General features: G+C 39.6%; 1 protein-coding gene across 2 annotated transcripts in view; it reads right to left on the bottom strand.

Annotated features, from left to right (window-relative positions):
• The window catches only part of LOC109567898 (ankyrin repeat domain-containing protein 26-like), an 86,271-nt gene that overhangs the window by 49,630 nt on the left and 10,328 nt on the right, over window positions 1-26,313 (bottom strand). Inside the window, exons 1-8 of one of the 2 annotated variants that reach the window (XM_070801945.1) lie at window positions 23,185-23,486; window positions 22,429-22,535; window positions 20,532-20,669; window positions 17,414-17,481; window positions 14,802-14,835; window positions 13,595-13,664; window positions 10,451-10,511; window positions 10,162-10,358 (exon numbers count right to left, since the gene is read on the bottom strand). In XM_070801945.1, coding sequence (XP_070658046.1) covers window positions 10,162-10,358; window positions 10,451-10,511; window positions 13,595-13,664; window positions 14,802-14,835; window positions 17,414-17,481; window positions 20,532-20,669; window positions 22,429-22,487 — 627 coding nt within the window. In that variant the 5' untranslated portion in view covers window positions 22,488-22,535; window positions 23,185-23,486. Of the gene's footprint in view, window positions 1-10,161; window positions 10,359-10,450; window positions 10,512-13,594; window positions 13,665-14,801; window positions 14,836-17,413; window positions 17,482-20,531; window positions 20,670-22,428; window positions 22,536-23,184; window positions 23,487-26,313 lie in introns of those variants that run through there. The other variant, XM_070801944.1, reaches the window with a different exon arrangement.

The following is a 26,313-nucleotide window of genomic DNA, read 5'->3' on the forward strand; positions in this document are numbered from 1 at the left end:
TTCCCTGTAAACAGCACACTAAGGACTCTATCTTCATATCTATGTCTTCTGGAATGGTAGATAAAGATTAAAGGAATGACCTAGATACAAAAAAAGGAGTAAAACTATGATTATCCAAGTTGAAGGTTTAAAAGTTTTCAAATGCATTTATGATGATCAAGAAGGACTCAATATTCACATCGGGAAAGAAAAAACCAACTAAAAAAATCAAGTAACCACAATGAACTAACTTTTCTATATGGAAGAATTTACACGTTAGTTTCACATGTATAACAAAGAATTGATGTGCTAATTTAACATCTATAAACACTGAAATTAATAAAGTTTCTTAAAAATAATATGGGGGGGGCATGGTGCTAAGATGGCGGAGGAATAGGACAGGCAGACCACTTTCTCCCTCACAAGTTCATTGAAAGAACATTTGAACGCTGAGCAAATTCCACAAAACAACTTCTGAATGCTGGCAGAGGTCATCAGGCACCCAGAAAGGCAGCCCATTGTCTTCGAAAGGAGGTAGGACAAAATATAAAAGATAAAAAGAGAGACAAAAGAGGTAGGGCCAGAGATCCATCCCAGGGAGGGAGTCTTAAAAGGGGAGAAGTTTCCAAACACCAGGAAACACTCCCACCGGCAGGTCTGTGGGGAGTTTTAGAATCTCAGAGGGCAACATAACTGGGAGGAAAATTAAATACATAAATAAATAAAACCCACAGATCACGTGCCTAACTGGAACTCCCAGAGCTTGCATCCGCCAGCAGCAAGTGCGGGCTGAACAGGGAGGCACGGGCTGCATTGCTTAGGGTAAGGACTGGGCCTGAATGCCCTGAGGGAGCAATCTGAGGGAACTAACATGAGATAGCAACCCAAACTGTGGGATAGCCAGAGAGAGAGAGAAACAAAAAAGAGAGAGAGAGAGAGAGAACTATCCTGCGAAAAGCCCTAACCTAAGGCATTGCCAGGCCCACTCAGAAAACAAAGGACTGAGCAAATACCAGAGGAGAGCTAGCCAGCTGCGGATCGGCCCATCTCCCACTGGAGACAGGGAGGCAGGAGCGCCGCACCCAGAGCTGGAAAGAGGCAAACTCGGCCCCAGAGAGGCATCCTCTACCAAGCTGCAAGCAGGCACCCAGTCACTAACCAAAACCCCTTGGGATTCTGGATGGTTGACTTCTGCCGGGAGGGTCACAGCCAGAGATCAGCTCCCCAGAAGAGACATACGACACACTGGAGACGGGTGCACCCGCTGCCACCCAGGAAACCGAGCGGCTGGACCGGGGAGGTGATAAGATGCACTCCCCACCTGGGGAGACCGCTCGCCAAGCACCTGGTCGCCTGAGCTGCTCGGACCTGGGAAGGGCACAAAACGCAGGCCCAACCGAGTCTGCCCCTTTGTGGACTACCTGAGAACCTGAACCTGAGCAGCTTAGACCTCGCAAGTGCACGCAAACCAGGGCCCGCCGCAGATAGTTCCCCGGCAGAGCAACCTAGAGCCTGAGAAGTGTAGAGTGGGAAAGTGCACGTGCCATGAGCAAGGGCAAACCCAGTGTGGCCGAGACACTGCAAGCACTCCCCACACATGCCAGTGATATTTCTTTGCAGTTTCCCTCTGTCCCCACAGCAGTACTGAACAAGTGAGCCTAAATAAGTGACCACCTTTGCCCCCTTGTGTCAGGACAGAAATTAGACACTGAAGAGACCAGCAAACAGAAGAAGCTATAATAAACAGAGGGAACCGCTTTGGAAGTGACAGGTGCAACAGATTAAAACCCTGTAGTTAGCAGTGACTACATTGGCAGGGGCCTAAAGATCTTGAGAAGTATAAGGTGGATCAAGAAACTATCTGAAACTGAACTGGCCCCACACTGCCCACAACAGCTCCAGAGAAATTCCTAGATATATTTTTACTATTATCATTATTTAAATATTTAAATTTTTTTTATTTTTAAGTTCTCTATTACTCTGTCATTGTCTTTGTAGACCGGGAGTTGATGAGAAGAGGGATGCAGGGGACCCAAGTCTCGAGTGAAACAAGGGTGCTTTGTTTGCAGAAAAGCATGTTCATATATCATCATACAAGGCAGCTTTAGGCAGTAAAAAAAAAAAAAACTGAGCAAAAACAAAGCCAAGCAAATAACAATCTTCAAAGGGCCAGAAAGCGTTGCATGTCCTGAGTGAGAGGGGCATAACTGAGCAGATCACATTTGAGTGAGGTCACTGGAGGGAGTCACTGAAGGGACAAAGCAGGTGCCCTTTCTCAGGATCTCAGTCCCAGGAACTGCGTGCAGCTCTGCTCGTTCCTGCAGCAACTGATGAGGAATAGAGAATCCTTAAGAAATGGCACACAAAAGAAAAGAATAACATATTGGATCCCTTAAAGCTGAACATCCCCTGACATTACTCCTTTAATTTTCATTTTTATAACCTACTATTACCTTGCAAAAAAAAAAAAAGACCCTATTTTTAAAGCAAACTTCATATATATATTTTATAAGTTTTGTGACTTTGTTTTGTTTTTCTAATATTGTATTTTTCAGAGTCTAACCTCTACTCTAGATTTTTAATCTTTGCTTTTTGGTATTTGTTATCAATTTTGTACCTTTAAGAACCCAATCTTCAGTACCCATTTTTACTTGGGAGTGTGATTACTGGCTTGATTGCTCTCTCCCTTTTTTGACTCTGCTTTGTCTCCATCAGGTCGCCTCTATCTCCTCCCTCCCCCTTCTTTTCTCTACCCAACTCTGTGAATCTTTGTGTGTTCCAGACTGTGGAGAACACTTAGGGACCTAATTAGTGCCTGGATCTGTCTCTCTCCTTTTCATTCACCCTTTTCTCCTCCTGTCACCTGTCTCCTTCCTTCCTCTTCTCTTCTCTTTGTAACTCTGTGAACCTCTCCAAGGGGTCCAGACTGCGGAGAGCACATAGGGAATTGATTACTGGCTAGCTTGCTCTCTCCCCTTTTGGTTCCCCCTCTCCCACTCCTGGTTACCACTATCTCCCTTCTCCCTCTTCTCTTCTCCATGTAACTCTGTGAACCTCTCCAGGTGTTCCTCACTGTGGAGGAGCTTTTCATCATTAACCTAGATGTTTTATCATTGGTGCTGTATAGATGGAGAAGTCTTGAGGCTACTGTAAGAATAAGACTGAAAACCAGAGGCAGGAGCCTTAAGTCCAAAATCTGAGAACACCAGAGAACTCCTGACTCCTGGGAACATTAATCGATATGAGCTCATCCAAAAGCCTCTATACCTACACTGAAACCAAGCACCACCCAAGAGCCAACAAGTTCCAGAGCAAGACAAGCCACACAAATTCTCCAGCAACGCAGGAACATAGCCCTGAACTTCAATATACAGGCTGCCCAAAGTCACACCAAACCCACAGACATCCTAAAACTCACTACTGGACACTTCATTGCACTCCAGACAGAAGAAATCCAGCTCCACCCACCAGAATACTGACACAAGCTTCCCTAGCCAGGAAACCTTGACAAGCCAATCGTCCAATCCCACCCACAGTGAGGAAACTCCACAATAAAGAGGAACCACAAACTTCCAGAATACTGAAAGGCCACCCCAAACACAGCAATCAAAACAAGATGAAAAAGCAGAGAAATACTCAGCAGGTAAAGGAACATGATAAATGCCCACCAAACCAAATAAAAGAGGAGGAAATAGGGAGTCTACCTGGAAAAGAATTCAGAATAATGATAGTAAAAATGATCCAAAATCTTGAAAACAAAATGGAGTTACAGATAAATAGCCTGGAGACAAGGATTGAGAAAATGCAAGAAATGTTTAACAAGGACCTAGAAGAAATAAAAAAGAGTCAATCAATAATGAATAATGCAATAAATGAGATCAAAAACACTTTGGAGGGAACCAACAGTAGAATAGCTGAGGCAGAAGATAGGAAAAGTGAGGTAGAAGATAGAATGGTAAAAATAAATGAAGCAGAGAGGAAAAAAGAAAAAAGAATTAAAAGAAATGAGGACAACCTCAGAGACCTCTGGGACAATGCTAAACACCCCAACATTCGAATCAGAGGAGTCCCAGAAGAAGACAAAAAGAAAGGCCATGAGCAAATACTTGAAGTGATAATAGTTGAAAACTTCCCTAAAATGTGGAAGGAAATAGTCATCCAAGTCCAAGAAACCCAGAGAATCCCAAACAGGATAAACCCAAGGCGAAACACCCCAAGACACATATTCATCAAATTAACAAAGATCAAACACAAAGAACACATATTAAAAGCAGCAAGGGAAAAACAACAATAACACACAAGAGGATTCCCATAAGGATAACAGCTGATCTTTTGATAGAAACTCTTCAGGCAAGTAGGGAATGGCAGGACATACTTAAAGTGATGAAAGAGAAAAAAACTATAACCCAGATTACTGTATCCACTAAGGAGCTCATTCAAATATGAAGGAGAAATCCAAAGCTTTACAGACAAGCAAAAGCTGAGAGAATTCAGCACCACCAAACCAGCTCTTCAACAAATGCTAAAGGATCTTCTCTAGACAGGAAACAAGAAAGGGTGTATAAACTTGAACCCAAAACAACAAAGCAAATGGCAACGGGATCATACTTATCAATAATTAACTTAAATGTAAATGGGTTGAATGCCCCAACCAAAAGACAAAGACTGGCTGAATGGATACAAAAACTAGACCCCTATATATGTTGTCTACAAAAGACTCACCTCAACAAAACAGAGGACACATACAGACTGAAAGTGAAGGGCTGGAAAAAGTTATTCGACACAAACAGAGACCAAAAGAAAGCAAGAGTAGCAATACTCATATCAGATAAAATAGACTTTAAAATAAAGGCTGTGGAAAGAGACAAAGAAGGAAACTACATAATGACCAATGGATCAATCCAAGAAGAAGACATAACAATTATAAATATATGTGCACCAACATAGGAGCACCACAATATGTAAGGCAAATGCTAACAAGTATGAAAGCAGAAATTAACAATAACACAATAATAGTTGGAGACTTTAAGACCCCACTCACACCTATGGATAGATCAACAAAACAGAAAATTAACAAGGAAACACAAACTTTAAATAATACAATGGACTAGTTAGACCTAAATTATATCTATAGGACATTTCACCCCAAAACAATGAATTTCACCTTTTTCTCAAGTACACATGGAAACTTCTCCAGGATAGATCACATCCTGGGTCATAAATCTAGCCTTGGTAAATTCAAAAAAATTGAAATCATTCCAAGCATCTTTTCTGACCACAATGCAGTAAGATTAGATGTCAATTATAGGACAAAAACTATTAAAAATTCCAACATGCTGAACAACATGCTTCTGAATAACCAACAAGTCACAGAAGAAATCAAAAAAGAAATCAAAATATGCATATAAAGGAAGGAAAATGAAAACAAAACAACCCAAAACCTATGGGACGCTGTAAAAGCAGTGCTAAGGGGAAGGCTCATAGCAATACAGGCTTACCTCAAGAAACAAGAAAAAAGTCAAATAAATAACTTAACTCTATACCTAAAGCAACTAGAAAGGGAAAAAACAAAGAACCCCAGGGTTAGTAGAAGGAAAGAAATCTTAAAAATTAGGGCAGAAAGAAATGCAAAAGAAACAAAAGAGACCATAGCAAAAATCAACAAAGCTAAAAGCTGCTTCTTTGAGAAGATAAATAAAATTGACAAACCATTAGCCAGACTCATCAAGAAACAAAGGGAGAAAAATCAAATCAACAAAATTAGAAATTAAAATGGAGAGATCACAACAGACAACACAGAAATACACAGGATCATAAGAGACTACTATCAGCAACTATATGCCAATAAAATGGACATCGTGGAAGAAATGGACAAATTCTTAGAAAAGTATAACTCTCCAAAACTGAACCAGGAAGAAATAGAAAATCTTAACAGACCCATCACAAGCATGGAAATTGAAACTGTAATCAGAAATCTTCCAGCAAACAAAAGCCTGAGCAGATGGCTTCACAGCTGAATTCTACCAAAAATTTAAAGATGACCTAACACCTATTCTACTGAAACTCTTCCAGAAAATTGCAGAGAAAGGTAAACTTCCAAACTCATTCTATGAGGCCACCATCACCCTAATACCAAAACCAGACAAAGATGCCACATAAAAAGAAAACTATAGGCCAATATCACTGATGAACATAGATGCAAAGATCCTTAACAAAATTCTAGCAAACAGAATCCAACAACATATTAAAACATCATACATCATGACCAAATGGGCTTTATCCCAGGGATGCAAGGATTTTTCAATATCCGCAAATCAATCAATGTAATACACCACATTAACAAATTGAAAGATAAAAACCATATGATTTTCTCAATAGATGCAGAGAAAGGCTTTGGCAAAATTCAACATCAATTTATGATAAAAACTTGCCAGAAAGCAGGAACAGAAGGAACATACCTCAACATAATAAAAGCTATATATGACAAACTCACAGCAAACATTATCCTCAGTGGTGAAAAATTGAAAGCATTTCCCCTAAAGTCAGGAACAAGACAAGGGTACCCACTCTCACCACTACTGTTCAACATAGTTTTGGAAGTTTTGGCCACAGTAATCAGAGCAGAAAAAGAAGTAAAAGGAATCCAGATTGGAAAAGAAGAAGCAAAACTCTCACTGTTTGCATATGATATGATCCTCTACATAGAAAACCATAAAGACTTCACCAGAAAATTACTAGAGCTAATCAATGAATATAGTAAAGTTGCAGGATATAAAATCAACACACAGAAATCCCTTGCATTCCTATACATGAACAATGAGAAAACAGAAAGAGAAATTAAGGAAACAATTCCATTCACCATTGCAACCAAAAGAATAAAATACTTGGAATATACCTACCTAAAGAAACAAAAGACCTATATATAGAAAACTATAAAACACTGTTGAAAGAAATCGAAGAGGACACAAATAGATGGAGAAATATACCATGTTCATGGATTGGAAGAATCAATATAGTGAAAATGAGTATACTACCCAAAGCAATCTATAGATTCAATGCAATTCCTATCAAGCTACCAATGGTATTTTTCACAGAACTAGAACAAATAATATCACAATTTGTATGAAAATACAAAAAACCTCTAATAGCCAAAGCAATCTTGTGAAAGAATGGAACTGGAGGAATCAACCTGCTTGACTTCAGGCTATACTACAAAGCTACAGTCATCAAGACAGTATGGTACTGGCACAAAGACAGAAATATAGATCAATGGAACAAAATAGAAAGCCCAGAGATAAATCCATGCACCTATGGACACCTTATCAATGACAAAGGAGGCAAGAATATACAATGGACAAAAGACAGTCTCTTTAACAAGTGGTGCTGGGAAAACTGGTCAACCACTTGTAAAAGAATGAAACTAGAACACTTTCTAATACCATACACAAAAAATAAACTCAAAATGGATTAAAGATCTAAACATAAGACCAGAAACTATAAAACTCCTAGAGGAAAACATAGGCAAAACACTCTCCAACAAAAATCACAGCAGAGTCTTCTATGACCCACCTCCCATAGTAATGGAAATAAAAGCAAAAATAAACAAATGGGACCTAATTAAACTTAAAGGCTTTTGCACAATGAAGGAAACTATAAGCAAGGTCAAAAACAGCCTTCAGAATGGGAGAAAATAATAGCAAATGAAGCAACTCAAAAATATACAACCAGCTCCTGGCACCTCATTCCAGAAAAATAAACTATCCAATCAAAAAATAGGCCAAAGAACTAAATAGACATTTCTCCAAAGAAGACATACAGATGGCTAACAAACACATGAAAAGATGTTCAACGTTACTCATTATCAGAAAAACGCAAATCAAAACCACTATGAGGTACCATCTCACGCCAGTCAGAATGGCTGCTATCCAAAAGTCTACAAACAATAAATGCTGGAGAGGGTGTGGAGAAAAGGGAACCCTCTTACACTGTTGGTGGGAATGCAAACTAGTACAGCCACTATGGAGAACAGTGTGCAGATTCCTTAAAAATTGGAAATAGAACTGCCATACGACCCAGCAATCCCACTGCTGGGCATACACACCAAGGAAACCAGAAGGGAAAGAGACACGTGTAGCCCAATGTTTGTTGCAGCACTGTTTATAATAGCCAGGACATGGAAGCAACCTAGATGTCCATCAGGACACGAATGGATAAGAAAGCTGTGGTACATATACACAATGGAATATTACACAGCCATTAAAAAGAATACATTGAAATCAGTTCTAATGAGGTGGATGAAACTGGAGTCTATTATACAGAGTGAAGTAAGCCAGAAAGAAAAATACCAATACAGTATACTAACGCATATATATGGAATTTAGAAAGATGGTAACGATAACCCTATATGTGAGATAGCAAAAGAGACACAGATGTAAAGAACAGTCTTTTGGACTCTATGGGAGAAGGCAAGGGTGGGATGACTTGAGAGAATAGCATTGAAACATGTATATTATTATATGTGAAACAGATCGCCAGTCCAGGTTCGATGCATGAGACAGGGTGCTCAGGGCTGGTGCACTGGGATGACCCAGAGGGGATGGGATGAGGAGGGAGGTGGGAGATGATTTCAGGATGGGGAGCGCATGTACATCCATGGCTGATTCATGTCAATGTATGACAAAACCACTACAATATTGTAAAGTAATTAAAATAAGAAATTAATTTAAAAAATGTGGAATGTACATGTTGCTAGAGATATTTTTAAAAGAAAAAATATCTTCCACAGATAATTTTATAAACTCTGGTGGTAATTTTTCTTTCCTTATGATTTTATAGTAACAAGTAGTCTATATAAGAAAAAATCATAAATCGTGATTTCATTCATTTAATGTATGTAATTACCCATTATTTGCTGACATTCAGAAAAAAGAAATCAGAATCTCTCCAGAGGAAAAAATATACTACTACATTTCTTCTTTCAGAGTGTTGCAGCTGAAAATTTTCTCATTTAATGAAGAGAGATTAAGAATCTCATTTATAAAATTATGAATTATAATTTTAGTAAAAAGAACAGATAAAATGCTTATATATTTCCTCTTTATTTTCAGAAAGATCTAAAACACCCACCAAGGTTATAGCAAACAGTAAGATAAATTAGAGAAGTACATTAACTATTTAGCATCAGACACGACTGAGTGACTGAACTGAACTGAAGTTAGAAACCACAAGAAACAGAAGGGCCAAAAATTCTTAATTCATTATATGTCTCCGAAGGCCTAAAACAAGGCTCATCTTGAATTGTCTCAAAATGAAGTTTTGCTAGGTTAAATAGAAGACATTGCTTCATTAATTTCAAAGTGAGAATTTTTTTGAAAAGAGAAATCACTTCAAATTTAAATGAACTTCCAGAGGGAACTATATTCAAAAAATATATATATACATACACGAGTATAAACAAATCACATTGCTGTACACCTGAAACTTACACAGTATTTTAAACTGACTACACTTCAACAAAAAAACAAGAACAATCACCAACCTTGAAAACAACCACCAAAAAAAATAAGGAACACATTTTAGTTCTTCATAAAAATCAGCCGTATGTCATTCAAAAAAGTTTGAGCATTGTTTTTTTACGACCTCACTTTCTCTTCTTAAGTTGATTTTGAAATAATTTCTTGCATATTTATAATATAGAATTCCTGGTCTGACTGACCCCCACTATTTCTGTTGTGTTTGTATAATACCTGTCTCATCTTCACTCTCATTCCATCTTATATTCATTTTGTCCTTCTTAAAGGAATTCTTCCCCTTCATCCTCCCCCCATCTTCATATTCATCTAGTTGTTTCTCCTCAGTTCAGTTCAGTTCAGTCACTCAGTCGTGTCCGACTCTTTGCGACCCCATGAATTGCAGCACACCAGGCCTCCCTGTCCATCACCAACCCCCGGAGTTCACTCCTCAGTGCTTTGTAATTCTTTTCTTTCATAACAGCATACTTCGTATGCCAATATTTATAAATCTGAATCATGCACCTGTATGCCTCTTACTATCACACCATTTTGTACTGTGACTTTGAGAGCTTCTATTTCTGTGGTGGGATCCTTTTTGTCATCATAAGGATCAGGGGAATGGTATGTGAACAAACACAGGGAAAGAAGAGTTAAAAACAGAACAACTTACCTTTGTACGACCAAGGCCTGTTACAGACTTGAGAAGTTTTGGAACAGGCTCAGGCGATGGGAAGGCAGGATGACAGATGCCCTCAAACCAGGGTGATGGTTTGGGAAATGTTTCAACCACATCTTCAACGTTACTATCAGAATTATTGTCCTGAGAGAAAGTTGTACTCTCTGGTCTCAAAATGCCACATTTTGCTTCTAGTACAGTGAAAACAGGAGAGAGTACCTGAGAACATGTGTCATTTCAAATCAAGGAATAACACCAGGAGGACAGTCTTCAAATAACTTACCGTTTCTCTTGGATTGCTGAGAAGCCTTCATTAGCTTCGTTAACTTTGGTTTCAGGACATGCTGGAGAAGAAAATAAGAGCTTGAAGGATATAACAAGTATCAACCTGAATAAAAGAATTATAACATCCCCCATTCCTCTATGATCTAACACAAAGAGTACAGGCTCTGGAGTCATTCAGAGGTGGATTCAAATCACACTTCTGTCACTGACTGACCTGCTCATGGGGAAAGGATTATGACAGATGACATCAGAAGCACCAGATCTCCCTCTCCTTACACCTAATTGACTGCTATACAAATACTAAGACACCCACTAGATTACTTTCTCTACCAAAATGTTCTAGAGTAATAATTTATCCCCGGTAGTTTAGAGCACTATTGAAAAACTAAGACATTTAAATTAATTGCTATATTTTGAAATTTGCTTCCATGATTAATATATACATGGATTATCACTTGGGAAGGGAAATATGAAAGTTTAGGTTTTAACAGAACCTTATTTAGATGGGCTAGAACTGCAGATAGGATAAGCTACTTCTATTCTGTTTGTCAAACAGCTACAGACAAATCAAACAGGGAAAAAATTCAGCTGCTTCTATGAAACAGGGAAAAAACAAGGTTAAACCCATAGGGCAATGATCATGAATGAAAGTCACACTCTAAATAGAAAGCCATAAGCAAACATGTTCACAATAGAGGCAGAGAGAAATGGCCTGAAAGAACAGACACTGAAGAAATGTGTTCTGCAAGGAAAAATTAGGTTAACAGTAAATTTTTTATTTTTTTAAATTTTAAAAAGGTAGAGGAGGAAGAAGAAAGGAAAAAGAGAGACATTTCTAGTCAAGAACAAACTTTATGGAAAAAAAAAAACAAGTATAATAAGGTATGTGGAGAAACATATATTTAGAATTTATATACAATAGATCAGTACCATATCAGTATTCTTAAGGATATACTATGAGCAAAGCCTCTGTTTCATATGATTTTATTAATATATTTTATGCATCTACACTGTTCTTCAAATTTTATGAAAATATCAACATCAGTTTAGCTCAGTTCAGTTGCTCAGTGGTGTGCGACTCTTTGCGATCCCATGGACTGCAGCACACCAGGCTTCCCTGTTCATCACCAACTCCCAGAGGTTTTACAGACTCTTGTCCATTGAGTTGGTGATGCCATCCAACCATCTCATCCTCTGTCATCCCCTTCTCCTCCCACCTTCAAACTTTCCCAGAATCGGTATTTTCCAATGAATCGGCTCTTCGCATCAGATGACCAAACTATTGGAGTTTCAGCTTCAGCATCAGTCCTTTCAATGAATATTTAGGACTTATTTCCTTCAGAATGGACTGATTGGATCTCCTTGCAGTCCAAGGGACTCTGAAGAGTCTTCTCCAACACCACAGTTCAAAAGCATCAGTTCTTCAGCTCTCAGCCTGCTTTATAGTGCAACTCTCACATTCATACATGACTACTAGAAAAACCATAGCTTAGACTAGACAGAACTTTGCTGGCAAAGTAATGTCCCTGCTTTTCAATCTGCTGTCTAGGTTGGTCATAGCTTTTCATCTAAGGAGCAAGCGTCTTTTAATTTCATGGCTGCAGTCACCATCTGCAGTGATTTTGAAGCCCCAAAAAAGAAGTCTGTCACTGTTTCCATTGTTTCCCCATCTATTTGCCATGAAGTGATGGGACCAGATGCCATGATCTTAGTTTTCTGAATGTTGAGTTGTAAGTCAACTTTTTCACTCTCCTCTTTCACTTTCATCAAGAGGCTCTTTAGTTCTTCTTCAATTTCTGCCATCATGGTGGTGTCATCTGAGTATCTGAGGTTATTGATATTCCTTCTAGCTATCTTGATTCCAGCTTGTGCTTCATCCAGCTCAGCATTTTGCATGATGTACTCTGCATATAAGTTGCAGGGTAACAATTTACATCCTTGATGTACTCCTTTCCTGATTTGGAACCAGTCTATTGTTCCATATCCAGTTCTAACTGTTGCTTCTTGTCCTGTATACAGATTTCTCTGGAGGCAGGTCAGATGATCTGGTATTCCCATCTCTTGAAGAATTTTCTATACTTTATTGTGATCCACAGAGTCAAATGGTTTAGCACAGTCAATAAAACAGAAGTAGATGCATTTCTGGAACTCATTTGCTTTTTTTATGATCCAGAGGTTGACAATTTGATCTTTGGTTCCTCTGCCTTTTCTAAATCCAGCTTGAACATCTGAAGTTCATGGTTCATGTACTCTTGAAGTCAGGCTTGGAAAATTTTGAGCATTACTTTGCTAGCATGTGAGATGTGTGCCATTATGTGGTAGTTTGAACATTCTTTGGCATTGCCTTTCTTAGGGATTGGAAGGAAAACTGACCTTTTCCAGTCCTGTGGCCACTGATGAGTTTTCCAAATTTGCTGGCATATTGAGTGCAGCACTTTCACAGCATCATCTTTGAGGATTTGAAATAGCTCAACTGCAATTCCATCACCTCCACTAGCTTTGTTCATAGTGATGCTTCTTTAGGCCTACTTGACTTTGCATTCCAGGATGTTTGGCTCTAGGTGAGTGATCACACCATCCTGGTTATCTGGGTCATAAAGATCTTTTTTGTAGAGTTCTGTGTATTCTTGCCACCTCATCTTAATATCTTCTGCTTCTCTTAGGTCCATACCATTTCATCTTTTATGGTGTCCATCTTTGCATGAAATGTTCCCTTGGTATCTCTAATTTTCTTGAAGAGATCTCTAGCCTTTCCCATTGTATTGTTTCCTCTGTTTCTTTGCCTTCATCACTGAGAAAGGCTTTCTTATCTCTCCTTGCTATTCTTTGGAACTCTGCATTCAAATAGGTATATCTTTCCATTTCTCCTTTGCCTTTTGCTTCTCTTCTTTCCTCAGCTATTTGGAAGGCCTCCTCAGACAACCATTTTGCCTTTTTGCTTTTCTTTTTCTTGGGGATGGTCTTGATAACTGCCTCTTGTACAATGTCATGAATCTCCATCCATAGTTCTTCAGGCACTCTGTTTATCAGATCTAATCCCTTGAATCTATTTGTCACTTCCACTGTCTAATCATAAGACATCTAATACTACATGAAACTAATTTCAGAGCAGTAAAACTAATTTCACAACAGAACATTTTACCTTGGTTTTAAAATCTAAGACTTCATCATTTGATGTAGGCCCTAAATCAATGCCAGGTTTGTTGGGAAACCTTTAAAGCAAAAACATACAATAAAAATGAGTGAGCTCATGTCCTTGAACAAAAGGAAAAAAAAAAAAACAAGTGAAAGTTTGTCTATATATTAAATGAACTTTCTTGACATGAATAAAATTTGGCCTGTTTTAAAACAGCTTTTTTTTTTTTTTAATTTTTTTAAAGATTTCTTGATGTGGATCACTTTTAAAGTCTTTACTGAATTAGTTCCAATGGTGCTTCTATTTTATGTTTTGGCTGTCTGACCCTGGGTCATGTGAGATCTTAGCTTCTCTGACTGAGTATCAAACACACACTGCCTACATTGGAAGATGTCTTACTAAACATCTTAACCACTGCACCCCCAGGGAAGTCTACAAAAAAGTTTTTCATTACCTATTTCTGCGTCCATCTCTCCCAACCTATGAAATATCTAGTTAACGCTCATTCTTAGTTTCCATAACAGAGAGTGACAGCCACTGTATCGGCAGAGCCTAAAAATAATTTGTTTTCACCAAAAGTTCTAACAGCTGAACTGAAAACCCCATTGATGGATTGAAATAATTCTTGTTTGCCCAAACTGGAATAAACCAGGTGACTTAAAGCAAAGCGGAAGAATAGGCTTTTCCTTATCCATTGTCTGTTCAAGGTTCAGAGACGAATCTGAGTCCGTCCAAAAGGGGAGTCTTGGTCCGTCAGCAGGGATACCACTGACTGAGATGGCACCATTTCTCTAAGAAGTGAGTACACTTCTAAGAGGGAGTGCAGGGAGTTTCCCCACAATGTCAAACTTAAAATGGACACAAGTCAAAGAACTTACTTATATCTTTAACTTATATGCTCCATGGGTACTTCTCAGTCTCTGCTGAGGGCCATGGGAGTGGACATGGGAGCCAGGAAGGCCAACTGTCAAATCACAGGTCAACTCATTTTAACCAGGGTCAATTCATTAACCTCCTGAAACCACAGTTGCCTAATTAAGAAAAAGTAGGATACAGCTACTTTACAAAGCTGCTGTGATGACTCTATGAGGTCACAGATGTTAAGCATGTAATGCATTGTCTAATCCAAAGTAGAACACTCAACGACCATTAGTTTCTCTTCTCCATGTTCCCTTAGTTAAACATATAATTTAAAACATCCATAAAATCATACCTCCTTGAAGAGTGCTCTTCAGAACTCTCATCCACTATTAAAGAAGAAAGCAAGATACATTTTAAATCAATGGAAGAAAAATACAGAATATTAAAACCTCAAGACTGAGGCTTTGTTTAAAAGTATTCCTTTCAAACCACACCTGGAGGCCACACTAGAGGAAGGGGACAGTGGTTGTACTATACTCGTAGGCCACTAATGCCTAAGAACCACTCCTCCCCTTTATAGTCATCAAATGCAGAACAAAACAACAAAGAAAAGAACTGCTGTTTACAATGACCATAATCCTAACCAAACTCCAGGAGACTGAGAGAAAATGATACTACACCATCAATACAATCAGTACGATACGCTGACAATAGCATGCTTAAACAGCACAGTGTTTCTGGATTTCTATTGCCTGGAGCACTGAACAGAGACTATAGGTGTCTTGCTGGGACATGACAACTTCTCTGGCTCTTCAGTTCACAGTGAAAACGCCCTATCACAAGGAAGCTTGGTCAAAGGCACTGAACTTCAGAGCGTGGTAAAACATCGGAAGCAGAAGTCTTCTCTTCCTGGCCCTCTTTCCAAAGGCAAGAGAAGTATGAAAGGTGTAGTGATTCCAGGTTTAGAAAGGAAAATCTCTTGAAAGGCAGGTGGGGGAGGCCAATGGGTAAAGGGGCTCAACTCAGTGGTGAGAATGGGGACTAGACTTGTAGTGGTGAGCATGAAGTAGGGTACACAGAAGCTGAACCTTTTTAAAAGTTCCATATATATATATATATAGTTCCCTATATATACATATATAGAACTTTCAAAAAAAGTTCAGCTTCTGTGCATATATATATATACATACACCAACATGTTTAAAAAGAATCTCTTGAGACTATCTCCTTCCACTGCTCAAGAGTATCTGGACCACACAGATCAGGATGGCCCAAAGAGTGCTGTGTACTAGTGAGGGATATCATTATATCAGTCCTTCCCATTATATGGCAAATGTTTATAGAAATCATGCTTTTTCAGCTTGGAAGGCATACATCATCACATCCTAAGCTGATGAACAAGGGGAGGGAGGGAAGGATGCAGGGAGCCACGGACTCTGGTGCTGTTGAACAATATTTCCCAAGGGTCATCATGATCTGATGCTGGAGGGATGACTCACATGCAGTGACTCCACAGGGAGAGGAGCACTGCAAGCTTGAGCAAGGGGAGCAGGGGCAGTGATTTTTAAATGTTTTCACCCTGTGACATCACAACAATGCTTTGTACATAAAAGACACTTGAAATTTATCTGTTTAGTGAACAAATGAACAAATAAATAAGCATGTTTTCTTTGAAAATTTTCTTTAGAAAAATACAGAAATTAACCAGAGAAAACTCTATTCTGAGCGCATTGAAGACCAAGACACTGTCATCTCTGTATCTCCTCTGACTAGTGTAATAAACCAACCTACTGTTCTTTGATAGATGTTTTTGTTGTTCAGTCACCAAATTGTGTCTGACTCTTGTGACCCCATGGACTACAGCTCACCAGGCCCTTCTGTCCATGGGATTTCCCAGGCAAGAGTACTGGAGTGGGTTGCCATTTTCTTCTCCAGGGGATCTTCCCGACACAGGGATCAAGCCGTATCTCCTGCATTGGCAGGTGGATTCTTTACTACTGAGCCACCTGGGAAGCCCCCTTTGATTAGACAGAGATCTACTCAGTTAAACTTATCCTTGGATACCCTGTACAATGTGCTAGATGCCACATCCAGTGGACCTAATGCTGTTTTTGTTAATGCAAAGTATTTTTGTGCTTTTATTAGAACCTGCAGAGTCCCAACTTGTTCTATTTGAATATCTATTATGATAATCTTTTAACTGATGGCAAGAGAACATCTTGTTCTTACAAAACTGTACTCTCATGACAGTTGTCCAACACACAAAAGAAAATATCTGATCCTAATGAAGTCAACCTATCTCACTCTCTGGATCTGTAAGGAATGAAGTTGGTAATCTAGACCTGCTTGGTACAATAGGCAAAATAACTGGTTCTCAAGCAGGCATTGCTTTTCTGCCTTCTGTACAATAGGTAGGTATCTTTCAGAAATAATCTCTCACTACTATGCTGCACACTGCCTCAGCTTTGCAGTTATTGTTTATCATTTCTTATCCTATCAGGAAGGGATTATTCAAGTTCCCAGTTTTAATGATGGTAACTATTTTAGTGAGACTAATCACTACACAGTGACTACTAACTATTCATTCACTAAATGCAAACCATTTCTAAAAGTGAAAGTTCACTTTCATAAGATGTCCAATCTGCTGTACTGTGACTATAGATGAAATATACATCATACTCATTTAAAATTTTTTTTCTGATTTACACAAAGATCTAATATAGGACTTTAGGGGCCATATTAAAGAGATGGATTTCTTTTCAGACAATACTGTCTTTGATGTTAAATCACCTACAATTATCATCTTAAAGAATTCTGAATACTAGAGTATAAAGAAATTTAAAAAATAAAATACACATGCAATTTACACTAATTTTTTCATACTTCTTTCATTATTGAAACTTCCTCATTCCTACTTTATCTATGGTAGAATCACTGACAGTAATTCAGTATCAGATGACTTACCTGGGTTGCTATTTTCAGGAGAAGTTTTAGATCTCTTTTCTTTATATTCAGAAATCAGTTGGTGAAAACTATGTATTAAAAATGCAATAAATAATATTTTAACACTGATACAAAAAACAACTACCAAATTCTTAGATCATTTCAGACAATGTCAGAGATAATATCAAAATTTCAATTGTCACATACATTTCAAGTTTCTAAGTTCTATAAACTTTTATTTAGCATGTAGTAAAGGAGAAAGTAAAGGTCTATTTTCACCCTGCTTATTTAACTTATATGCAGAGTACATTATGAGGAACACTGGGCTGGATGAAGCACAAGCTGAGATCAAGATTGCCGGGAGAAATATCAATAACCTCAGATATGCAGATGACACCATCCTTATGGCAAAAAGTGAAGAACAATTAAAAAGCCTCTTGATGAAAGTGAAAGAAGAGAGTGAAAAAGTTGGCTTAAAGCTCAACATTCAGAAAACTAAGATCATGGCATCCGGTCCCATCACTTCATAGCAAATAGATGGGGAAACAGTGACTGACTTTGTTTTTTTGGACTCCAAAATCACTGCAGATGGTGATTGCAGCCAAGAAATTAAAAAACGCTTACTCTTTGGAAAGAAAGTTAGAGCAACTTAGCATATTAAAAAGCAGAGATATTACTTTTTCAACATAGGTCCGTCTAGTCAAGGTTATGGTTTTTCCAGTAGTCATGTATGGATGTGAGAGTTGGACTATAAAGAAAGCTGAGCGCCGAAGAATTGATGCTTCTCAACTGCGGTCTTGGAAAAGACTCTTGAGAGTCCCTTGGACTGCAAGGAGATCCAACCAGTCCATCCTAAAGGAAATCAGTCCTGGGTGTTCATTGGAAGGACTGATGTTGAAGCTGAAACTCCAATATTTTGGCCACCCGATGTGAAGAGCAGACTCATTTGAAAAGATCCTGATGCTGGAAAAGATTGAAGGCAGGAGGAGAAGGGGACAACAGAGGATGAGATGGTTGGATGGCATTACCGACTCAATGGACATGATTTTAGGTAAACTGGGAGTTGGTGATGGACAGGGAGGCCTGGCGTGCTGTGGTTCATGGGTCCCAAAGAGTCAAATATGACTGAGCAACTGAACTGAAATGAGAAAGAAAAGGAAGATGAAGTAGTCATGAACTCAGGGCAGTACAGCTCCAATAATTAACTAGATTTAGCTTGGCATAGGAAAAGTCTCTCAAGCTTGCAAATCCTAGTTCTATAACCAACTGTTCTTTGTTCCTGGAGGAGTTGTTTCTCTTCAGTTCAAAGTCTTCCTCTACACAACTGGGATATTACTACCTTATTTCACAAGAGGATTAATAAGATGTAACGAGATAATATACCCCCAAAATGCTTGCAGAAACAAAGAGTGGAATAATTTCATCTTCAATTTTATTGCTGTAACTACTTTGGAATTCCAAGTAAATCCCAATGTGTGCTTTTTCATACGTTTAACATTCAAGTGTTACATGAAACTGTTATTAATTCTGGTGATTAGCTGTTTTTTGTGGTTTGTAATTTAGGGAACCTCAGCTTTTATATAATGTGTACCTAAATTTATTTATAACATATGAATTCACTACATTAGAGAACATAATGATCCCCCATCATTGCAGCTAATTACACCAAGAGCAGAAAACTAATCACAGTCAAGACCCGGCCTGGACCACTACTCTTCCTTCTCTACCTGCTCAAACTCTGAACTAGCAGATCTTTCTGACAATGATGTTTAATCTCCATGTTCCTCTCCAATTCACTTGGAGGACATATCCCTACTCTTACAGTGGGTACTGGCAAGTTCTAGACAGGGCTTACCTCTGTGAATTCCAACTATCTTAGTTGAGATTTAGGGATTTCTGCTGAATGGGTTCCTTATGGGGCAGATTCTGAAAACATTTAAGGTGGAGGCAGACAGAAATCTGTTGGAAGATTTTCATTATTACAGGAAACAGATCCCATGAGGGGCCAAGCATAATTAGGGAATCTCAGGCAAGCTGGCACCCACTACTCTGGGAAGGATGACAGGGAACCTGTGACCTAAGAAAAGGTGCCCCCACAGGACAGAAAGCCACCTTGAGGTTCAAGTCTAGATACAAAGGAGAAAGGGAAGTGTGCTCAATCCCTGCAGGAGCACTTGACCCTCTCTGACAGCCTAAAATGGTCCCTACTGACATCTGCTAGCAGAAAAGATAAATAAGAGCCTCAAGGGCACCTCATCGTGAAGATCTAGGCCTACACATGGGCTCCACATAAGGTCTCTGAGTGAGGGGGAAAGCTAGGAGGCCCAGCTGCCCAAACTGGGTGCTGGAGCTTTGTTTGCAGCAGTGACTGAGCAACAGCATACATATGAGAACAAAGGAGCTCTCACTCTGAAGTCGACCTGTACATCATCTTAAAGGCTGGGGAACCTGGACCCCGAGGGGTGGCCTGGGAGCAAAGGTCAATCGTGAGCCCACTGCAGGATGACTTTTTTTTTTTTCCCCTTTTAAAATGATTTTATTAAAGGTCTTTATAGAGCCAATCCAGACTCCAGATCCAGCTGCCAAGCAGACCCTGTCAAGACCAGCTGTAGCAGCAGTGCTGCAGCAGTAGAATCAATGCAAGCAACAGAATGGTGAGAAGGAACTGTTTTCTCCCCTCAAATGACTTGTGGAAGAGGACTGTCTCGTTGGTCTTAGGGACTCCTCCAGGTTCTTGGAAAATTCAAGTGGAATTGTATAGAGAGGCAAGCCCTCAAGGGAAAACAGGATTTGCTGCTGAACTAAATATTTCAAGACCCAAAGAACTAGTTAGAAATATCACAACTGTGACTCTGTTTGTACCCCATACCAAGAGGTCACACTTAGAATGAAATAGCTAATGTCAAGGTTTCTAAGGATCAAGGTCTACATGTCCTGAGATAAAGCACCCTAAGCACACAGCCAAGAGTCACTAATTGGCCTTTGCTTGGCTTTCAGCTCTTGAGGGGGAACATCTCACCACCTTTCTCCAAACTGCCTGCACCAAACTGGAACTCTCACTGGTCACATAGCAAGTAACAGTTAAAATTATTTTTGGCTGCAGTTTAGTGAGAACTGGCATTTTAATGTGAACACTTACATATTAAAACCACCAAAAACGGCATATTCTTCTGCAGTCCATCCAAAAACATCTTGAGAAAAGATGTCAGCACCTTGCTGAAGAAGAAGTCTGACGACATCTGGCAATTCATACTTGACAGCAAGCATGAGGGCTGTTCTAAAACAACAGGGAGATGACTTCAGCCTCAGGAAGCTGAGTTGACTTACTTACACAGTTAATTTGATATGCTTCACCAAGTGAACGCCTTGCCCTTCCGTGAAGGACTGACCATTTACAGGCTCAAGTGTTCATCAATGGCACCCCACTCCAGTACTCGTGCCTGGAAAATCCCATGGACGGAGGAGCCTGGTGGGCTGCAGTCCATGGGGTCACTAGGAGTCGGACACGACTGAGCGACTTCACTTTCACTTTTCACTTTCATGCATTGGAGAAGGAAATGGCAACCCACTCCAGTGTTCTTGCCTGGAGAATCCCAGGGACAGGGGAGCCTGGTGGGCTGCTGTCTCTGGGGTCGCACAGAGTTGGACACGACTGAAGCGACTCAGCAGCACCAGCGGCAGCTTCAGTGTTCATCTTTGCAAACTACCTCCAAGGCTAAAATGAAGGGACGGAAAAGAAGCCTCCTGTCCCACTGGGATGCCAGGCAGCAGCACTTACTATTTCAAAAGTCCCTCATGGGGACTTCCCTGGTGGGCCAGTGGATAAGACTCCAGGCTCCCCATGCAGGGGGCCTAGGTCAGGGAACTTGATCTCATATGCTGCAACTAAGGGTTCCCACAACTAGGACCCCATGCAACCAAATAAATAGATGTTTTTTAAAAATAATAATAAAGTCCTTGATGGACAAGAAATGATCCTGAGGTCACTTATCTGAGGCAGGTAACTATTTAAGGGATAAATTCCCCATTTCCTCCTTAGTCTGATATATTCGGCTTCAACGTCAGCTAGAGGTTGGGTTAAGGAAAGGCTACTTGCAGGTTTAAATCAAAAATATTGATATTAATGGGAATAAAAATAGTCATGGTGGCAGTTAATGATGTGGACAAGCATGTGCTAGGCACTAAAAATGAAATACTATATATAAAATCTTTCTTACACACAGGCACCTTTGAAAGATGCATTACTATTTGCCTTGTGTATCAGGAAACTTATTTGCTGATGATAGCCCTAATCGATAGGAAACCTAGGAACTGAACCTAGCCTGAATCTAAAGCCCATCATTTTCATCTGTATCATTCACCTCTGACTTGTCTCTGTTAAAGGAACTGTTTATCCAATCAAAGCTATCTTTCTTCCTTCTACCTGCATTAAAAATGAAAATATCAAAATGTACTAAAATGAAAACCTAATGAGCCCACAGGATCTGGTGACAATGAGTCATAATCACCTTTTTGTGGCTGTTGTTATTTAGTCGCTATGTTGTATCTGACTCTTTTGCAATCTAATAACATCAGCATTCTTCAAACAAAGTAATTTAAAACAAAGAGTTATCCATAAAACAAAACCAAGTCTTTTAGGTTTACTATGCATCTTATAAAAATACATACATACAAAGTAGAGGTTAAAGAATTCTTTTAAAAGAATTAAGAAACTCGATACTGTCATGAGGTGAACTAAAAAGCAGAATCCATATTTCATAAAGCTAATAAAACTAATTTGAAATCCCTCAGCTATTACCAGATCAACCAAACAAACAAAAAACAGGTTGCATATGACATCAGTCAATATTATAAAGGAATATGAATCCTGCTATACATTCCTGCTATATATTGTTCATGGTTCCCGGTCAGAATAACTGACTTTCTACCTAAGTGATGATGTGTTGATCACAAATGAATCCTCTTATACATTTAATCTTGATATTACCATCCTAGAAGAGCACTAAGGGTTTTTAAAAGAAAAAGAACAACGGTACCTTTTCATCTTATCAACCGCATGTATATTTGCTTTTTTCTTTACTAAAAACTCCACCATTTGCCCTCTTCTTTCACATATCGCAAGTAACAGTGGTGTCAGGTCATCCTGTAAAACAGGGAAAACCATTTCTAATGTACACAGTTAACCTATTTCTAAACTGAAATTAAAACCGTGCAATAGATTCTCTGAAGTTAAAAATAAAAGTCAGAAAGTAAATGAAAGAGAGCCCCCTCCTCCTCATCACCCTGTGCACCTTCTTTCTCTTTAATCTGCTCCTCCTCTGGGCCTTCCCTGGTGGTCCAGTGGCTAAGTGTCAAGCTCCCAATGCAGGGGGTGTGGGTATCATTTAGCTACTGTATCAACTGCATATTTTAGGGACAATGCTGAGGCAGAAATATATAATACTATCTGTAGCATGCATAACCTATCCAAGGATGACCATGAGTAAACTCAAAAGGTTTACAGACATTCCAGTGGGAATATTATTCTCTACATGAACATGCAAAGAAAGAAACTTTTTCTTTTTTTCAAAAAATCAACTGTGGGAACCCTGTTTTACTGCTTTCTCAGACATGTCTCCTGGAATTTAATCTTATTCATTCTTTCTTCCTTGCTTGCTCTTTCCACCGCCCTTCCTTAAGTTAGACATTCTGGCTGAGAGAGGTCAGCATTCACTAGATGTTAACTGCATGCAGAATGAGCGCCTCCCCACCTTATCTTCAAAGACCCTTCTTAATGACTCTCATGTGATTACCTCCAGACCACCAGGAAGAAGCTTCCAAAATCCTAGAGTTCTGGTGTCTGTCTTGCTTTACTGCAACATAAAATTACCAATAAATACATGCTCAACATTTTCTCGGGGAGTTGCTCTTCCACCAGCTCTCCCTGTGCTGTCTCTTATAATCTTGTGTGTTTGTGAGAGTTATTCAGTGCGAAACTGCCACAACCAACTTAAAAATTCTAATTTGAAAAATTCAATCCCATTCTTAAGAGATTTTTTAAAAATATGAAATCAATTATAGATTAATTAGACTGTCTTTAAAAACCTTCAAATATTTATCAAAATAAACTATCAATCAAAAATTGGAAACTCAAATGCTTATGGACAGAAAGCTGATGACCTGAATAAGTGAAAAAGCCAGGTGAGACTGGTAACCCCGAAAACACGTATCCCATACAGAAGGGGTGGCCTCTGCACACAGACCAAACAGTAGGATGGGCTCAAGGGAGTCCAGATTTGGTCCTTGGAGAAGCCTGAACTTCTGCATGAGCCTCCTAAATTTGAAATGTTGACTCAATGTGTGAGGTAACTAAACATATCCAAGGGCCATGTTTGGTTTATGGCTCACTTTTGGTTTTATGTTTGCTGTTTCTAAACAGGTGGGTATAAAGCAAATATTTGTATGTGAAACCTTTCCTTTCTTTAGTATCATATGTTTCACAAAAAAAAGTGGGTCCCCATATGTAATAAATATGGCTATTAAGACTCATAATTCAAGTAAACATAAATTACTTTAAAAAGACTCATAATTCACAGTCAAGAATGTTTCCACTGCCTGTTGAAACTACAATCTATCTCTAGAATTCTTCTAGACTGTTAATCAAATGGATAATGAGTTTCCAAGCCTGCTGAAAATAAATGTTTAAAACAATTCCCCTCTGTACTGTTACTAACTCCACGGGTTTTAGAGCTCTCATCTGCTTATGCCAGGGATCAGCAATTCTAACAGACACACTGCAAGAGTCTGTCCTGCAGATGATACCAAAAAAGGCTCAGGAGTTACTATTACTGCAATCAGGAAAACCCTGTTGGTAACAAACATCTGTTGACCTAATGACCTGGATGCTAAGTGAAGGTGCAAACTCCTTAAAGGGTCAGACTCTACAGACGAAGTGACTTCGCCATGAGCAAATCGCTAAAGACTCTCGGAGGGTCACCAAATGATGAGTGGTTGGAAGGAAAAGGAGTTGTCGTTCAAGCCCATAGATATCGCCAAAGATACTCCTTTTAATGTCTCAAACGTGGGGCAGAGAAAAAGTCAGGCTAATAGTGTTGGAAAGGAGGGAGCTGATGGAAGCAGCTAGCATTGATCAAACTCCAGCCCTTCTAGAGACTACTTTCTTTTGTGAAGGGGGCATTTAGAAATTACATGTATTCATTCCATAGTTATTCATCAAGGACTGGATCAGAATCTCAAGGGAATAATTCTAAATACACATGTCCAAGTGTTCCTCAATTTACTCAGTCAAAATCTACAGCGAACAGCCTAGACTTATACATTTTTAAAAGAAGTTTTCCCAAATAATTGTGGTTCACCAGCAGAATATAGCTGAGAATTAGTGCAGCAACCACTCCAGTCTCATCTCTTACTCACGCGGCCAATTCCTTCTCTTATGTGAATGTTTGAATAAAAAAGAAAAGTGTAAGAGGCAAGAGTCATCAAAACTGCAATTTTTAAAATTGTCCTGGGTAAACAGTGGTAGAACAGGGACTAGTTAACCCAAAAGGAAACCTGATCTCATTATTTATAAACCCCTTACTTCCTTCCCATCAAGACATTCTAGATGGGAGAGCAGAGTCTAGACTCTTATCTAAGTGGATGGTTCTGCCAGAATAGGATAATATCAGGTAGTTATTTGTTCTTCTCTCTTAATTCCCACTTCATCACCACCTGTTCACTGTCAGTGTTTTGCTCAGAGTCTTCTTTAAACTGGCACCTAGGCAAGTTTACAATTCACTCACACTCTTTTTCAAAATAACAACTATTATCCCTGAAAACTGAAAAGTATATAAGAAATCTATAAACTGAAGGGAATGAAAAGCACAAACCAAAATCTCGGGACTTCCGTGGTGGTCCCGGGGCTGGGTCTCAGTGCTCCCGGTAAAGGCCTGGGTTCGACCCCTGGTCAGGAAACTAGATCCTACATGCTGAAACTAAGCCCAGCTCAGCCAAATAAATAAATATTAAAATAAATGAGAGGGAAGGCGCCAAGATGGCGGAGGAGTAGGATGGGGAAAACACTTTCTCCCCCACAAATTCATCAAAAGATCATTTAAACGTCGAGTAAATTCCACAAAACAACTTCTGAAGGCCGGCAGAGGACATCAGGCACCCAGAAAAGCAACCCAACTCCTCGAAAGGAGGTAGGAAAAATTATTAAAGACAATAAAAGAGACAAAAGAGGGAGGGACGGAGTTCCGTCCGGGAAGGGAGTCTTAAAAAGAGAAGTTTCCAAACATCAGGAAACCTTCTCACTGCCGAATCCGTGCCGAGCTTTGGAAGCACAGAGGACAACATAACAGGGAGAAAAAATAAATAAACAATTAAAACTCGCAGATTGCGAGCCCTACGGTAACTCCTCCAGTGGAGAAGCAGCGCAGACGCCTGCATCCGCCATTAGCAAGCGGGGGCTGGGCAGGGAGGCGCGGCGTGGGCTGCATCGCTGAGAGTAAGAATCTGGCCTGAATACCCTGAGCACTATCTGAGCGAAATAATTTGGGCTAGCAAACCAGACTGTGGGATATCTACCACGCGAAAAGCCATCCCTAACCTAAGACACCGCCAACCCGCGCACGGAACAAAGGACTAAACAGAGGTAGCCGGCTGCAAACCTTCCCCCTCCGGTGACAGGCAGCCAGAGCCGGAAGGGGGCAATCACAGCCCCAGAGAGACATTATCTATAAAACTGGCTTCTTTGCTAACTAAAACTTATTGGGGGTCTGGACGGTCAACATCTGCCTGAGAAGGTGCGCCGGTTTTACACCCAGATAACCAAGTTGCGGGGAGGCGATAAGTCGCAGCATTGGCGCTCGCCGAACACCGCATCACCTGAGCTGCTCGGACCTGGGAAGAGCGCCTGAACCTGAGCGGCTTGGACCTGG

The sequence above is a fragment of the Bos indicus genome, chromosome 13 (assembly GCF_029378745.1).
Source record: "Bos indicus isolate NIAB-ARS_2022 breed Sahiwal x Tharparkar chromosome 13, NIAB-ARS_B.indTharparkar_mat_pri_1.0, whole genome shotgun sequence".
Lineage (NCBI taxonomy): Eukaryota > Metazoa > Chordata > Mammalia > Artiodactyla > Bovidae > Bos > Bos indicus.